The sequence below is a fragment of the Mesoplodon bidens genome (genome assembly GCF_964165515.1).
Source record: "Mesoplodon bidens genome assembly, chromosome: 7".
In the NCBI taxonomy this organism is placed as follows: Eukaryota; Metazoa; Chordata; class Mammalia; order Artiodactyla; family Ziphiidae; genus Mesoplodon; species Mesoplodon bidens.
The window spans coordinates 88947385-88965368 of NC_138164.1; the positions used below are offsets into that span (position 1 = coordinate 88947385).

The 17984-nt window shown below is 36.1% G+C and overlaps 1 protein-coding gene across 1 annotated transcript in view; it reads right to left on the reverse strand.

Moving 5' to 3' along the window:
* DCDC1 (doublecortin domain containing 1) overlaps window positions 1-17984 on the reverse strand; it is a gene marked incomplete at its 3' end in the record, with an annotated part of 485061 nt that overhangs the window by 160506 nt on the left and 306571 nt on the right. Inside the window, 2 exon segments of the mRNA XM_081241118.1 lie at window positions 4503-4660; window positions 5062-5193. Coding sequence (XP_081097244.1) covers window positions 4503-4660; window positions 5062-5193 — 290 coding nt within the window.

A 17984-nucleotide genomic window follows, 5' to 3' on the forward strand; every position in this document is an offset into this window, starting at 1 on the left:
TAGATTTAAATGTACACACAACTCACTTTATCCAAGTAAGAAGAGAACCACATTTCTTCATCTCACTGATAGAGGAAGCAAAAACATTTTACACAAACAAAAAATATAACCTATCATGTACTAAGAATCCTACATGAAAGACCTAACACAGTAAAGGATTTTCCTTTCTCTTCAATGGAAAAAAGAATTTCTCCACATTAAAAAAAAAAAAAGATAAACAATTAGATGCTTTCTACAAGTGTTTTAAATATATTAAATGAAATGATTCTGTAGATGACCTGGTTTGTGATGATTGCTGTAGGGTTTTTTTAAGGATATAATTCAAAGTAATACACCAATCAAAATGGCAATAGTTTAGTCAAATCTTTTATGATGTAATACACATAAAATTTTAGTAATGACAATATGGCTACTCAATATGATGACATTCTGTTATGAAATTAATACAATAAAAATTACTAGGAACGAGGAATAAAACAGTGGTTAAAAGCATTGTCTATAGATGCAAGTGGATATGGGTTCAAATCCCATCTCCCCTACTAACTAGCTGTATGACTGGACACATCTTGAAACCACTCTGAGCCTCAGTGGCTACATCTTTATGGTTTATAAGAGCATCTCCACCATCAGGTTATCATGACAATAAGTAAATTGATCTATCACATCATTACAAGAATAAGTAAGTACTTAGAATAGCAGTTGGCATATGGTAAGTATTCAACAAATGACAGCTATTACCTGTCACCGAATTTAGTATATACAAAGCTGAACTGAACCACCATTCAAGGTGTGAAATACCTTGGTTAATCATGACAACTTATATTCATATTATTAGAAAGAGGATTTAAAAAAATCTCAAATCCGATCAAGTGCAAGCCTCTAAATCAGTAAATCTAGACTACTGAGTTCACTAAGAAATCAGAAGTTCAGTCTCCCTTAATATTTTCAACCTCTTATTTAGTCATCACTGAAAGCTGCATATACTGATTTATATTTTATCATTCCCTTTCTAAACTGTTCCACCTAATTTAAAGGTTCCTTTCTAAGATATCCAGTCAAAATAATAGGCCCAATTTGAAAGGCTAAAGATCTGGAATAATCATTAAGAAAAGAACATGAATGGTCAGGCAGAACAATATAGAGGTGAAGAATAAAACTTAAGGTGCAGATAGGCCTGCCTTAAATTACTAGCTGGAAGGCCTTAGCCAAGTAAGTTAATCTCTCTGTGCCTAAATTTCCTTATCAGTAATACAGAGATTAATACCTCTGTTTTACATACTGTAACGGGAGCAGGACACTACGGGGCCTTCCTGTGACAGACCCCTCCCTCCACATCCTCTTGCTTCAGTTCTTCTCTGAAGTACCTAGATGATAGTATCTGATGCACATTTCCTGAGTTGTTTTTTGTTTTGCAGATGCCAAAACCCCCACCAAATGGAAGATATTAACTTCCTGATAACCATGAGCATGTAGCTCCCAGACCTACTGAAGCCTGAGGATTGATAATATGACACAGCCCTGTTGCCTCACCATCAACCAATCAGAGAATTGTGCACAAGCTGATCACATACCCTGCAACTCCCCTCCCTCACCTGGCCTGTAAAAATGTTTTCCTGAAACCCATTGGGTGTTTTGAGCCCTAGCTGCCCTGGACTCCTTGCTTGGTGCCCTGCAATAAATACTGCATTTTCCTTCACCAAAACCCGGTGTCAGTAGATTGGCTTTACTGCATGCAGGCAAGTGGACCCCGTTTCTCACAGGTTATTGGAAAATAATGCACATAAAGCCCTTCAGCAAAGTCAGTATATGTTATTAATAATCAAATGTTATCTTTCCTTTTCACTTGTTACCTGCCAGTAGCTACCTATCTCTGTGTCTTTCCCCAAATTTGGCTACTTCTGATTCTCTCCTTCCTTGGCTACTTCTAAAGAAGTACATACATTTATATCTTCATATCTTTTTATTCAATTATATATTCTTTTTTTCAGACTATATGCTCATTAATGTTTTCCCTGGGATTCTAAAATTCTATTTCTTTTTCCAATTTTCACAACTCATATCATTTCACATTATTTCTTTATTTCTTGCAGTGATTTTATTCTTTATTTCATAAAATTATCATTAATAAAAGCAAGACAATGTGAAGCCTTCTTTTAAAGCTGTGATAATATAATGCACTGATTCTCTTATATTTGGAAAGCATGCAAACCTAACAAGACAACCTAAGGTTCAAAGCAGTCAAAATGTCAAGTTCAGTACCATGTCCTAATTTTGTCCAACAACTCCTTCCAAAATGGGAGGAAAGTAATTGCTCTAAGTACTAACTCTTTCCTCAAAATAACTTTATTAAGGAACAGAAAGAGAAGGAGAGAAACTGAAATTACACCTATTGTGGTAAATTGTGTGGGTGGAGAGAATGCAGGTAAATCCCTGTGGCTTTAAGAGAAAAAAAGAAGGCTGGAAAAGTTGCTGTAGCCTGAGACACAAACCCTGAGGAAACCTCACTAAGAAAAGGGCCCTGGGAAATTTCTTATTAAATAAAATCCAAAATAGATTTACCAGTCAATTTCCATTGACTAAAAATCACAAATCAATACAACCCCCATTAAAAACTCTTTTCTACCCCTACTTGTTTTCAGAACATTTTCACAACTCTACCTATTGAGCGCTTACTACATTCCTGAAATTTAAAGACATTTAATTCTAACAACTCAAACAGTATTGTGATATGTTAACTGATATTAACAGCTTTGTTTGTTTTGGGATTTTTTTTGGCTCACATTTCCTAATACTATATTCTTTTCTCCAAAGTTCCATCATCAGATTACATTGCTTCAGGGAAGATAACAACAGAATACATTAGAAAAATCTCTAAACTACCCAAAGCCCTCAACCCTCAAAAAAATAGATAAATAAATAAAAATAAAAATTTAAAAAATTCCAGTCTGGGGAAGTCATAGGGAAGTAGATGGATTATCACTGGGGTTCCGGCACAGTGACCCACCAGCGCCAGCATGCGACAAACACAAAAGTCCCATATAGATTTCAGAAATTTGAGAGCAGGAGGAAACTGTGCCTCTTAGAACAGAACCCTGGAAAATGACAAGCCCCCAGCATTCTTTCAAGAAGGATAGAGTACAAATGGCTGCCGAGTGAGCCTAGAGAGATAGGTCAACAACGACCTCATGAAACCGTATTTGAGTTCCTCAGCTACCCCAGTGTTTTACATGAAAACTTCAAAGACTGCCCCCAAGGGACTTATATTCTAGTGACCTGGCCTGGCTGCATAGCTGCAGCCTTGTGATTGTGTTGTGGAGCATCAGAGAGTTGAGAACCTTATGTACGACTGAAAAACAAGTATCAGGGGTGGAAGACCTGGAACTCTGGTTTTCATACAGGTCCAGGACACCCCCATACTATAATACAGTAAGATACTAAATTTGTTGTTTTGTTTCTGCCCTATCTTACTCAAAACAACAAAATCGAAGGATTTAAGGGATAAATAATTTAGAGAGAAAATAAATTGAAGAGTCACTTTTGTTATTAGGAAAAAAATATTCCCCTCCTATCAAAATCTGAAGCAGCAATATGTAACTTAAGAATATAAGATAGCTTTTAGTTGAAATAAAAAGTTATATTGCACACTTTAAACTTACACAATGTTATATGTCAACTATATCTCAATAAAGATAAAAAAAATTTTTTTTAAGAAATTTAGAGCCTTTTTTCTCTTTTTTCATGCAATTGACATTTTTATGTACCATTAGAATATTTAAACTTAGGAATTATCTTGAACTTTACTGAGTATGATAAGAACTGTATTAATCCTTTAAGAGTATTTCAATCAATAGTTAATTTCAAACAATTGTATATTAAAATTACAGTTTATAAAGTCACTTTGTGATTTACAACACCAAGCCCAACAAAATAATAAGAGGAATAAACTTTAGTTTTCCAGTTAAATAAAGAGAATCAGAGAAATAATTCTCATTTTCCAACCAAGGATGATCTTCAGTTGGTTAGCAAAATCATTGATGTTAGTTTTATTCCAGTAATGTAACTATGTCAATTTGTTACATTATCACTACTTAAGACCATCTACTGTGCACGTATCCCCAGGTCTAAACATAATATTCTCATCGTGGAACATAGAAAGGATTGTCTATGAGTGTGCCCTTCTTTAAGACCTTTTGGTATTCTCCAATTAGATATATGCTCAGTACTACCTTACCCTAATTATGTTATTTCAGAATATTTTACTGAGATCCCAAGATAGCAACCCTTCCTAAGTATACTTATAAACAATACTGTACAACAATCTTCAATGAAATACACATAAATGTCACCTCTCTTCATCAAATGTGACCCGAAAACTACTGTGCTTGAAAGCCAAAGGGCTTTTGAGATATTTCAATAATCTTCAAGAAATCAATCTTACGTGAAACTGAAGGAAAACATCGAATGTCATCGAGCAATAAAGCTCCATTCTGTCAGTGCCCTACCTCTGAGCAGAAGCCTTAGGATGTTTCTCTTCCAGTTTCTTCACCAGTGCCACTGTCAGCTCCCCTGTCTCCCCAAGAGAACCTTCTGGCATTAAGTGGGTCTCTGAAGGCTCTGGCAGCTGCTTCAGACCAGGGATACTGGCACTTTTTTGCAGAACCTAATAAATGAAATATAGGAATAATGTAGCTAATTTTCATTGAGTGGAAATATCTAAACTATATATGCCAAAAATTTAACATTGCACTTTTCATGGTTCCTTCAGCCTTCTTCATCCAGCACTTAAACCATTGGTATGTGGCCAGAACAAAAGAAGGCAGTCCTAAGAAAAGCTAGTGTGTCACCATCTATTTAATAAAATAATGTTTATATAAATATACATAGAAATGTTTATATAAATATAAATGTGCAAATAGATGTTTATATAACATGTATTAAATATCAATCACCCTAATTTGTGAATTCGTTTTTGCCTCCTGAAAACAACCCAAACATTTTTTCTCTTTTCAAAATACATCGTAGAGATCTATTTCTGTCTTGCCTCTGGCTCACTACACTGACCTCTTCTGCTAAGCTGCTGCCATCTTCCTGATGAGCTGTGGTCCAGGCACCATGGTGAAGGTGATACTCTGTCTGGGTCACATCATGTGCATTCAGCTCCTCTAGGTAGGTCAGAACAAACTGAGGATAAGCCTGTAGGAAAGGAAAAAAAATTGAAAGTAGTATCAGTCTTATAAGCAACAGCAAAAACTCTATACAACTGGAATGATGGGAGGATAAATTAGATTAATAGGAAAAAGGTCTGGCTAATGAGCTTTATACTTTATTGTCAATTTCAGATCAAAATCAAGCCAAATAACTTTCATATGAAGATTTCTGATTTGTTGTTTGATCTGCTCAAGTTTAACTAGGTTGCTAAATATTCAAGCCTTCTTATATACTGATAACAATGTCTAACATTTATTGAGTTATTTCCACATAAAAAGTATTATTGTAAACACATTATGTACGTGTAACTTGCAATTGCTCTATTTTTTGGGAATATTCAATTCTGCCACAGAAGACAAGAAAACAAATAGGGTGAATGAGATTCATTAGCTGCATTAAGCATAAATAAGTAAATTAGTAACCTGAGAAGTGTCAGACAGAAAGTGATTAGAGCATATGTCTATGAACATAGATAGAAAGGGGTAGAAAGACAAGATAGTCATGACTTACCAAATAACAAGCAAAACAACAAATATTTATGATACACTACATATAAATTAAGCACATGAGACACAATAATCATGAGATCTTTAACTGGCCACCCATTGCTGACTCTCATTTTGGATCCTCTGCTGGATAAAATTCACAGCTGCCCATAGGCTACCTGGGGAGCACAGCTTTGGCCAAGTGTACTTGCAACCAGCTCTGTCCTGGAGCAAGTGTGCATCATTACTTCACACACATTTCATCTGTTAGACCCTCTTGCTCAAATTTCAACTCTGGTCCTTGTAACCACATCAGCAGCAGGGAAGGGTGATGCAACACAGAAAGAGGATAAGTCGATACTGCAGAGATTCAGGTAATGTGGCCCTTCAACCCATTGCACTTTAAGCATGTTAATCTAACCCATCTCTCTTCCCATACATTTTATTTTGTGTTTTAAATTGATTTAATAAATTGTGATCTGAATATTTTAATTTGGTCTGTGCACCTTTCTGTTCCATGAACTCAAGGATAGCCTATCTAGGAGCATACTTGGAGTTTGCCATTGCATCAGAGTAATTTCCTACATAACAACATGTTTACATTTTAATCCTTACAACAGCCCTTTGAAATAGGTATGACTATTGTTCTCATTTTAAAGACGAGGAAACAAACACAGGGAGGTTAAAGCAACTTGCCCCTCCAGCTTGTTTACTAGTTAATCCTAGATATGCTGCCTCAAGTATTATATAAACTTCTTTTTTAAAGTGTGGAACCAAAGTTTTAACAAAAAATATGGGGAGGTGTCCAGTGGATAATTAAAGAGTACTAAGGTCCTTATATTATTCTAGAAAAAGAGATATTAAATAACTTTAAACTTTGTTAGAAAATGTATAACTAAAGATGAATGTTCTAAAATTAGGTTGTGGTAATGGATACAAAACCCTGTGAATATACTGAAAAATATTGAACGGCACACTTCAAACAGGTGAATTGTATGGTATGTTAATTACATTTCAATAAAGCAATTTTTTAATGTAAGAGATTCAATAAAAAAATAGAAATACACAGTAAACCTGATGAAGAAGTAGAGGAAAAAAAGAGGGAGGGGATTCAGAAAAAGTCAGGAAGAAAGGTAAAAAATACAAATTAAAAGCACAGTAAATAGAAATTTTTGTTGAATTAATCAATAAATGACTAACAGAATTTTAATATGCATTCCCTTTGACTTAACAAACACACACATACATACATTGCTCATTGCAGCATGGTTCTTACTTGTCTAAGTGTGTATCATCAGGAAAACTTTAAGAGATAAAGTAGATGTGGATGTCAGTATGGAGAGATGGCCACAATATGTTATTGAATGGAAAAGATAGGTCACAAAGTTTTACATATAATATATATAATTTACTTATACACATATACATACATAATTAGATTTAATATATATGATTACATATAATATATATAATTAATCAGAAACAATTAATGATAATCTTTGAGGAACAGGTTAAAGAGGTACTTTTGCTTATTCAGTTCTGAATTATTGGAGGGTTTTTTCATAACATATACTACTTTTATTATTTAAGCAGAAGCCCTACTATACATAGAAATATATGCATAATTTCTGAGAATATACTCAAAAACCTGCTATTAGTGTATAACTCTGAGAAATAGGATTAAAGTTTGAGAGAAAGAGACTTTACTTCTAATGAGTATATTTTTTCAAATATTAATTTCTATATGTGCATTTATTCTCTTATTAAAAAATACTTTTTAAAAAGGCCCAATTTAAAATAGTGTCTTCACTGTATATACTAGTCAGATAATCTTGGAAAGAGATTTTTGAATCACTAAGCTAACCCAAAAACATTACAAAAAGAAGTTTACCTAAAAAAATTAGGATTCTTATTTTACCTTGAAGGCTGTGTCACATCTATTTCATTATATTATTTTCTCTTGTGTCAGTTCTTATTGTCTTAGAAATATCCAAGACAATTCAGCAGAAGTGAATATGATGGGCAAAGGGAAATAGATTATTTTACATTGGTACTACAGTAAAGTATCAAAGCCAAAATTCAGCAACAAAGATCACAGTATTTTCAATATGAGAGGGAACATGAGTAGTAGGATATAATATTGAATATATTCCAACCTCTTATATTGTGATGCTATTTTCATGTTTCACATCCTCTAATAGAGGTAAAGACATTTTACATAAGTTTATTTTTGAGGTGTATTGCCCTCTTACTGGAAAGAATGTGTACCTAGCACATGGGGAAATTTAATATATATCCAATGAGATGGATAAAGAAGGGCCCAAAAGGTAGAGCCATGATGTGTCTAACATTCTGACAGACATAGCAGAAGTAGAGGCCAAAGAAGAAAAAAAAAAAAAAACACTCATGGGCTTTGCTTCCTAGAGTTGACAGTCTAGCAAAGGTGGCAGACATACACAAGTAACACGATGCATTTGGAAACATTTATGAGTTGTTCTAGCATTTTCCCTTTGGAATCATTCTAGACCCTAGGTGATGGCTATTCAAACATTTTGATACCATGGTTCTTTATTATTCTCTACTCCAAGACCAAGTTATCTTGCTCTCTAACTAGGTACCTACTAGTTCAATCATCAGACCACCAGTATAAACAACTCCTTCCTCCAAAATCTGGAATTGTAATCTTGTCTTCTAGGAAGTTAACAGCCTAATCTTTTGACTTTTCCTCTCTTCTAGTGCATCTGCACATCACCCTAACTTGACCTTTAATGTACTAACCCTCATTATTTTCCAAGTCCATCAGCCCTTTGGGCTTCACTGCATTCTTCTCATTCTAATCCACTTTTTACCACCTCAAGATAAATTGTAATAAAATACATCTTTGTATTTTAAAACTTCAAAAACTTTAAATAGTACCCCCAGTACATATTGATTAACATTCTACAGTCCTATTATTGTTTCAAATTCTAGCTGTGCTATTTATCAGCTTTAGGATTGTAAGTTCCACTTCCTTGAGGGAGAAGTGTCCTATTGAAGACTGCATAAGAACTGGCTCAGAATTTCACACTGACCAAAATTCAGCCTCAGGATACAATAGCAAGTCTCTAGCTGCTAAAAAGGATCCCATTCATTTATGAGATTTTTTTCAAGCTAATAGAGTTGGGGAATCATCTTTATCACTCCCAAGATATTTCCTCCATGTACATAAGAAAGGCCACAAATTTGACCTAACTTGGGGCTCCACAGGAATATTTATGTCCTCATTGGAAATATAGTGGTAGGTCAGCAGACTGTCACCTGGAATGCTGTATTTATTTATTTTTTTAATTTTTATTAGAGTATAGTTGATTTACAATGTTGTGTTAGTTTCTGCTGTACAGCAAAGTGAATCAGTTATACATATACATATATCCACTCTTATTTAGATTCTTTTCCCTTATAGGTCATTACAGAGTATTGAGTAGAGTTTCCTGTGCTATACAGTAGGCCCTTATTAGTTATCTATTTTACATAGAGTAGTGAGTATATGTCAATCTCAATCTCCCAATTTATCCATCCCCTCCCTCCCCTGGTAACCATAAGTTTGTTTTCTACATCTGTGACTCTATTTCTGTTTTGTAAATAAGTTCATTTGTACCTTTTTTAGATTCCACATATAAGCAGCATCATATGATATTTGTCTTTCTCTGTCTGACTTACTTCACTTAGTATGGTAATCTCTAGGTCCATCCATGTTGCTGGAAATGGCATTATTTTCATTCTTTTATATGGCTAAGTAATATTCCATTGTATATATATACCACATCTTCTTTACACCTGGAATGTTTTAAACGCTGTCTCCTCTTGGTCAGCACATGATAAGGCATAGTTTTTTAAAGTGTTTCCTTTTTTCCCCCTCATTATAAATGCTTTTTATGGAAAACAGAAAATAGAGAAAAACTCAAAGAAAATAATTATCCATTCTCCTACCACCTGTCCTTTGTATAAACTTCCAGTTTTGTTTTCCACACACACACTCATATTTGATAAAATATAAATAAATAAATAATATTGTTTTCTTACCTGATTTTTCTCAAATCACATTACCATTTTCCTTTATCATAAATTATTCTCCATTATTTGTAATGCCAATATATTATCCATAATAAAGAATACCATAATATATTTATACAGTCTCATTGTTGGTTACTTAACCTGTTTTCAATTTTCACTATTATAAACAATGCTCCAATGAACATCCTGAAAGATACACTACAGTATACACCACTGATTGATTCCTTGGGTTAAGTTGCTGTAAGTGGAATTTCTGAGTCAAAAGAAATAAGCACTTTCTACAGATTTTGATAAATATTGCCAAACTGACCCTTAGAAATATTGTACCAGTCTCCTAGTTTGCCCTCACTGTTCCTTGCCTCCTGGTATTCATACCCTTGTGTAGTCCCCTCCCACATTATACAAGGATAGGCCTATGTGACCAAAGAAGATGGCAGAAGTGGTATTAGCTTACTTCTGACATTAGATTATGAGAAAAAGTACAGCTTCCATTTCGTTCTCTTGCTCTCTTGCTCTCTTGGATCACTAGCTGATGTTGTAAACAGCACTATAGAGAAGTCATGTGCCAAGGAACTGAAGCCTCTGGACAACGTAAGTGTGCTTAGAAGCAGATTTTCCAGCCTAGTCAAACCTCAGATAACTGTAGCCTCCATTGACACCTTGACTGCAGCCTCATAAGAGACTCTGAGTTAGAACTACCCAACTAAACCACTCCCAGATTCCACCACAGAAACTGTGAGATAATAAATGTTTGTTGTTTTAAGTTACTATGTTTGGAGGTAATTTGTTACACAGCAGTAGATAACTAATACCAATAAAATACAAAAAAACCCCAAAAATACAAAGAAAGGAATGAGTATGTTTGTTTTCTCACATCTTCATCAACATTGGATATTCCTAGTTTTATATCTCCCCATAATTAATAGGGAGAAAATACTATCCATTGCTTATGTTTATTTAATTCCTAGTGAAGCTGAACTTTTTTATTTGGTTTGGCTCTTTTAATTTTTCTTCTGTCATGTATTTCCTTTTCATGCCTTTTGCTCATTTTTCTATTGACGTGTTTATCCTTTTCTATTGCTATATCAGGCTTATTATATATTAAAAGTATTATCCCATTCTCTGACTTTTATATTGCAAAGATTTTTCCCTGTTTGTCATATTTTCCTATTCACTTTTGCTAATGCTACTTTAGATTTAGAAGGTTTTAAATTTTTTATGTACTCAAAGCCATTAGTCTTTTCCTTTATGGATTTTATCCTTGTTTGCATGCACATAAAGATGTCTACTTACCACTACTCTGGGTTAGATGCTTTAATTCATGGTTTCTTCTAGGTATTTTTATGGTTCCATGTTTAAGTTTAAATCTTTAATTTAGCTGATACTGGTGAATTGTATAAAAAAAGTAATCTGTCTTTTGCAAAGGAATAGAGAAATGGTTAACTTTAAAAATAAAACAAAAGAAAAATAGTATCCAAGTAAATACAATATAACAAAATGCAATACTGTATTTAAATTTGTTCATTATTATTATCATTAATAGTTACAAATGGTTGCTTAGCCAGAACTGATATGCCAGTGTCTATCGATAGGCCAGAATCTATGCCTAATACTTAAAATACTAGTATTATAGCTATATTTTGCAGACAAATAATGTGAAGCTTGGAAAGGTTAAATGACTTGCCTAACGCCACACAGCAAATAAGTGGTGGAGCCAAGATTACTTATTAATATCCTAACACAGTAATTCTGTCTTTTCTCCACACCCTCTGCAGCATTTATTGGTTGTAGATTTTTTTGATGATGGCCATTCTGACTGGTGTGAGATGGTATCTCATTGTAGTTTTGATTTGCATTTCTCTAATGATTAATGATGTTGAGGATTCTTTCAAGTGTTTGTTAGCAATATGTATATCTTCTTTGGAGAAATGGCTATTTAGGTCTTCTGCCCATTTTTGGATTGGGTTGTTTGGTTTTTTTTAATATTGAACTGTAGGAGCTGCTTGTAAATTTTGGAGATTAATCCTTTGTCAGTTGCTTTATTTGCAAGTATTTTCTCCCATTCTGAGGGCTGTCTTTTCATCTTATTTATGGTTTCCTTTGCGGTGCAAAAGCTTTTAAGTTACATTAGGTCCCATTTGTTTATTTTTGTATTTATTTCCATTTCTCTGGGTCAAAAAGGATCTTGCTGTGATTTATGTCATAGAGTGTTCTGCCTATGTTTTCCTCTAAGAGTTTGATAGTGTCTGGCCTTACATTTAGGTCTTTAATCCATTTTGAGTTTATTTTTGTGTATGGTGTTAGGGAGTGTTCTAATTTCATTTTTTTACACGTAGCTGTCCAGTTTTCCCAACACATTGAAAAGGCTGTCTTTTCTCCATTGTATATTCTTGCCTCCTTTATCAAAAACAAGGTGACCATATGTGCATGGGTTTATCTCTGGGTTTTCTATCCTGTTCCATTGATCTATATTTCTGTTTTTGTGCCAGTACCATACTGTCTTGATTACTGTAGCTTTGTATTATAGTCTGAAGTCAGGAGCCTGATTCCTCCAGCTCCATTTTTCGTTCTCAAGATTGCTTTGGCTATTCGAGGTCTTTAGTGTTTCCATACAAATTGTGAACTTTTTTGTTCTAATTCTGTGAAAAATGCCAGTGGTAGTTTGATAGGGATTGCATTGAATCTGTAGATTGCTTTGGGTAGTAGAGTCATTTTCACAAGGTTGATTCTTCCAATCCAAGAACATGTTATATCTCTCCATTTATTTGTAACATCTTTAATTTCTTTCATCAGTGTCTTATAGTTTTCTGCATACAGGTATTTTGTCTCCTTAGGTGGGTTTATTCTTAGGAATTTTATTCTTTTGTTGCAATCATAAATGGGAGTGTTTCCTTAATTTCACTTTCAGATTTTTCATCATTAGTGTATAGGAATGCAAGAGATTTCTGTGCATTAATTTTGTATCTTGCTACCTTACCAAATTCATTGATTAGCTCTAGTAGCTTTCTGGTAGCATCTTTAGGATTCTCTATGTATAGTATCATATCATCTGCAAACAGTGAAAGCTTTACTTCTTCTTTTCCGATGTGGATTCCTTTTATTTCTTTTTCTTCTCTAATTGCTGTGGCTAAAACATCCAAAACTATGTTGAATAATAGTGGTGAGAGTGGGCAACCTTATCTTATTCCTGATCTTAGTGGAAATGGTTTCAGTTTTTCACCATTGAGGACAATGTTTGCTGTGGGTTTCTCATATATGGTCTTTATTATATTGATGTAAGTTCCCTCTATGCTTACTTTCTGGAGGGTTTTTATCATAAATGGGTGTTGAATTTTGTTGAAAGCTTTTTCTGCATCTATTGAGATGATCATATGGTTTTTATTCTTCAATATGTTAATATGGTATATCACATTGATTGATTTGCATATATTGAAGAATCCTTGCATTCCTGGGATAAACCCTACTTGATGATGGTGTATGATCCTTTTAATGTGCTGTTGGATTCTGTTTGCTAGTATTTTGTTGAGGATTTTTGCATCTATGTTCATCAGTGATATTGGCCTGTAGTTTTCTTTCCTTGTGACATCTTTGCCTGGTTTTGATATCAGGGTGATGGTGGCCTCTTAGAATGAGTTTGCAAGTGTTCCTCTCTCTGCTATATTTTGGAACAGTTTGAGAAGGACAGGTGTTAGCTCTTCTCTAAATGTTGGATAGAATTCGTCTGTGAAGCCATCTGGTCCTGGGCTTTTGTTTGTTGGAAGATTTCTAATCACAGTTTCCATTTCGGTGCTTGTGATTGGTCTGTTTATATTTTCTATTTCTTCCTGGTTCAGTCTCAGAAGGTTGTGCTCTTCTAAGAATTTGTCTGTTTATTCCAGGTTGTCCATTTTTTTGGCATATAGTTGCTTATAGTAATCTCTCTTGGTCCTTTGTATTTCTGCAGTGTCAGTTGTTACTTCTCTTTTTTCACTTCTAATTCTATTGATTTGTGCCTTCTCCCTTTTTTTCTTGATGAGTCTGGCTAATGGTTTATCAGTTTTGTTTATCTTCTCAAAGAACTAGCGTTTAGTTTTATTTGCTATTGTTGCCTTCATTTCTTTTTCATTTATTTCTGATCTGGTCTTTATGATTTCTTTCCCTCTGCTAACTTTGGGGTTTTTTTGTTCTGTAATTGCTTCAGGTGTAAGGCTATGTTGTTTATTTGAGATGTTTCTTGTTTCTTAAGGTAGGATTTTATTGCTATAAACTTCCCTCTTAGAACTGCTTTTGCTGCATCCCATAGGTTTTGGCTCATCTTGTTTTCACTGTCATTTGTTTGTAGGTATTTTTTAACTTCCTCGTTGATTTCTTCAGTGATCTCTTGGTTATTTAGTAGTGTATTATTTAGTCTCCATGTGTTTTTTGTTTGTTTTGTTTTTTTACAGTATGGGGGCCTCTCACTGTTGTGGCCTCTCCCGTTGCGGAGCACAGGCTCCGGACACACAGGCTCAGCAACCATGGCTCATGGGCCTAGCTGCTCCGTGACATGTGGGATCTTCCTGAACCGGGGCATGAACCTGTGTTCCCTGCATCAGAAGGCAGACTCTCAACCACTGCGCCATGAGGGAAGCCCATGTATTTTTTACAGTTTTTTTTTTTCCTGTGATTGATATCTAGTCTTATAGCGTTGTGGTCAGAAAAGATACTTGATATGATTTCAATTTTCTTAAATTTATCAAGGCTTCATTTGTGACTCAAGATATGATCTATCCTGGAGAATGTTCCATGAGCACTTGAGAAGAAAGTGTATTCTGTTGTTTTTGGATGGAATGTCCTATAAATATCAATTAAGTCCATCTTGTTTAATGTATCATTTAAATGTTGTGTTTCCTTATTTATTTTCAATTTGGATGATCTGTCCATTGGTGAAGGTGGGGTGTTAAAGTCCCTCAGTATGATTGTGTTACTGTCAGTTTCCCCTTTTATGGCTGTTAGCATTTGCCTATGTATTGAGGTGCTCCTATGTTGGGTGCATAAATATTTACAATTGTTATATCTTCTTCTTGGATTGATCCCTTGATCATTATGTAGTATCCTTCTTCGTCTCTTGTAACAGTCTTTGTTATAAAGTCTATTTTCTCTGATATGAGAATTGCTACTCCAGCTGTCTTTTGATTTCCATTTGCATGGAATATCTTTTTCCATCCCCTCACTTTCAGTCTGTATGTGTCCCTAGGTCTGAAGTGGATCTCTTGTGGACAGCATATATATGGGTCTTCCTTTTGTATTGATTCAGCCAGTCAATGTCTTTTGGTTGGAGCATTTAATCCGCTTACTTGTAAGGTAATTATCAATATGTATGTTTCTATTACCATTTTCTTAATTGTTTTGGGTTTGTTATTGTAGGTCTTTTCCTTCTCTCATGTTTCCTGCCTAGAGAAGTTCCTTTAGCATTTGTTTTAAAGTTGGTTTGGTGCTGCTGAATTCTCTTAGCTTTTGCTTGTCTGTAAAGGTTTTAATTTCTCCATCAAATCTGAATGAGATCCTTGCTGGGTAGAGTAATGTTGGTTGTAGGTTTTTCCCTTTCATCACTTTAAATATGTCCTGTCACTCCCTTCTGGATTGCAGAGTTTCTGCTGAAAGATTAGCTGTTAATTTTATGGGGATTCCCTTGTATGTTATTCATTGTTTTTCCCTTGCTGCTTTTAATATTTTTTCTTTGTATTTAATTTTTGATAGTTTGATTAATATGTGTCTTGGCATGTTTTTCCTTGGATTTATCCTGTGTGGGACTCTCTGCCATTCCTGGACTTGATTAACTATTTTCTTTCCCATATTAGGAAAGTTTTCAACTATAATCTCTTCAAATATTTTCTCAGTCCCTTTCTTTTACTCTTCTTCTTCTGGGACCCTGGTAATTCGAATGTTGGTTCGTTTAATATTGTCCCAGAGGTCTCTGAGGCTGTCCTCAATTCTTTTTTCTTTATTCTTCTCTGCAGTAGTTATTTCCACTATTTTATCTTCCACGTCACTTATCTGTTCTTGTGCCTCAGTTATTCTGCTATTGATTCCTTCGAGAGAATATTTAATTTTATTTATTGTGTTGTTCATCATCGTTTGTTTGTTCTTTAGTTCTTCTAGGACCTTGTTAAACATTTCTTGTATTTTCTCCATTCTATTTCTGAGTTTTGGGATCACCTTTACTATCATTATTCTGTAGACGGCCTATTTTCTCTTCATTTGTTTGGTCTGATGGGTTTTTACCTTGCTCCTTCATCTGTTGTGTGTTTCTCTGTCTTCTCATTTTGCTTACCTTACTGTGTTTGGGGTCTCCTTTTTGCTGGCTGCAGGTTCGTAGTTCCCGTTATTTTTGGTGTCTGCCCGCGGTGGCTTAGGTTGGTTCAGTGGGTTGTGTAGGCTTCCTGGTGGAGGAGACTAGTGCCTGTGTTCTGGTGGATGAGGCTGGATCTTGTCTTTCTGGTGGGCAGGTCCACCTCTGGTGGTGTGTTCTGGGGTGCCTGTGACATTATTATGATTTTAGGCAGCCTCTCTGCTAATGGGTGGGGTTGTGTTCCTGTCTTGCTATTTGTTTGGCATAGGGTGTCCAGCACTGTAGCTTGCTGGTCGTTGAGTGGAGTTGGGTCTTGGCATTGAGATAGAGATATCTTGGAGACTTTCACCTTTTGATATTACGTGGAGCTGGGAGGTCTCTGGTGGAGCAATGTCCTGAACTCGGCTCTCCCACCTCAGAAACACAGGCCTGATGCCTGGCTGGAGCACTGTCATCCACACGGCTCAGAATAAAAGGGAGAAAAAAAGAAAGAATGGAAAAAATAAAATAAAGGTATTAAAATAAATAATAAAAAATAATTATTGAAAATTTTTAAAAAATTAAAAAGTAATAAAAAAATGAAAGAAAGGAGAGAGCAAATGTACCAACCAACAAACCCACCAATGACAGCAAGTGCTAGAAACTGTATTAAAAAAAAAAAAAGGACAGACAGAACCCTAGGACAAATGGTAAAAGCAAAGCTATACAGACAAAATCACACACAGAAGCATACACATACACACTCACAAAAAGAGAAAAGGGGAAAAAAAAAAATATATATATATATATATATATATATATCATTGCTCCCAAAGTCCACCGCCTCAATTTTGGGACGATTCGTTGTCTATTCAGGTATTCCACAGATGCAGGTACATCAAGCTGATTGTGGAGATTTAATCCGCTGCTCCTGAGGCTGCTGGGAGAGATTTCCCTTTCTCTTGTTTGATCGCACAGCTCCCGGGGTTCAGCTTTGGATTTAGTCCTGCCTCTGCGTGTAGGTAGCCTGAGGGCATTTGTTCCCCGCTCAGACAGGAGGGGTTAAAGGAGCAGCTGACTGGGGGCTGTGGCTCAATCAGGCCGGAGGGAGGTAGGGGTATGGATGCGGGGCGAGCCTGCGCGGCAGAGGCCAGTGTGACGTTGCACCAGCCTGAGGCGCGCCATGTGTTCTCCCGGGAAAGTTGTCCCTGGGTCACGCGACCCTGGCAGTGGCGGGCTGCACAGGCTCCCAGGAGGGGAGGTGTGGATGGTGACCTGTGCTTGCACTCAGGCTTCTTGGTGGCTGCAGCAGCAGCCCTCCCGGTTAGCCGTGGCGCACTAACCCCTTCAGGCTGTGTTCACGCCGCCAGTCCTCTCCCTGCGCTCCGAGCGAAGCCCGAGCCTCAGCTCCCAGCCCCGCCCGCCCCAGCAGGTGAATAGACAAGCCTCTCTGGCTGGTGAGTGCTGGTCAGCACCGATCCTTTGTACGGGAATCTCTCCGCTTTGCCCTCTGCACTCCTGTTGCTGCGCTCTCCTCCACGGCTCCGAAGCTTCCCCCCTCTGCCACCCGCGGTCTCTCCCCGCGAAGGGGCTTCTAGTGTGTGGAAACCTTTCCTCCTTCACAGCTCCCTCCCACTGGTGCAGGTCCCGTCCCTATTCTTTTTTCTCTGTTTATTCTTTTTTCTTTTGCCCTACCCAGGTACGTGGGGAGTTTCTTGCCTTTTGGGAAGTCTGAGGTCTTCTGCCAGCGTTCAGTAGGTGTTCTGTAGGAGTTGTTCCACATGTAGATGTATTTCTGATGTATCTGTGGGGAGGAAGGTGATCTCCACGTCTTACTCTTCCGCCATCTTGAAGCTCCTCCCCTGCCTCTCTTAAATCTTGATGATTAATATTCCATTCAGACTTGGAATCACAGAACAGGAAGGAAATCTTGAGAACTCAAGGACAAT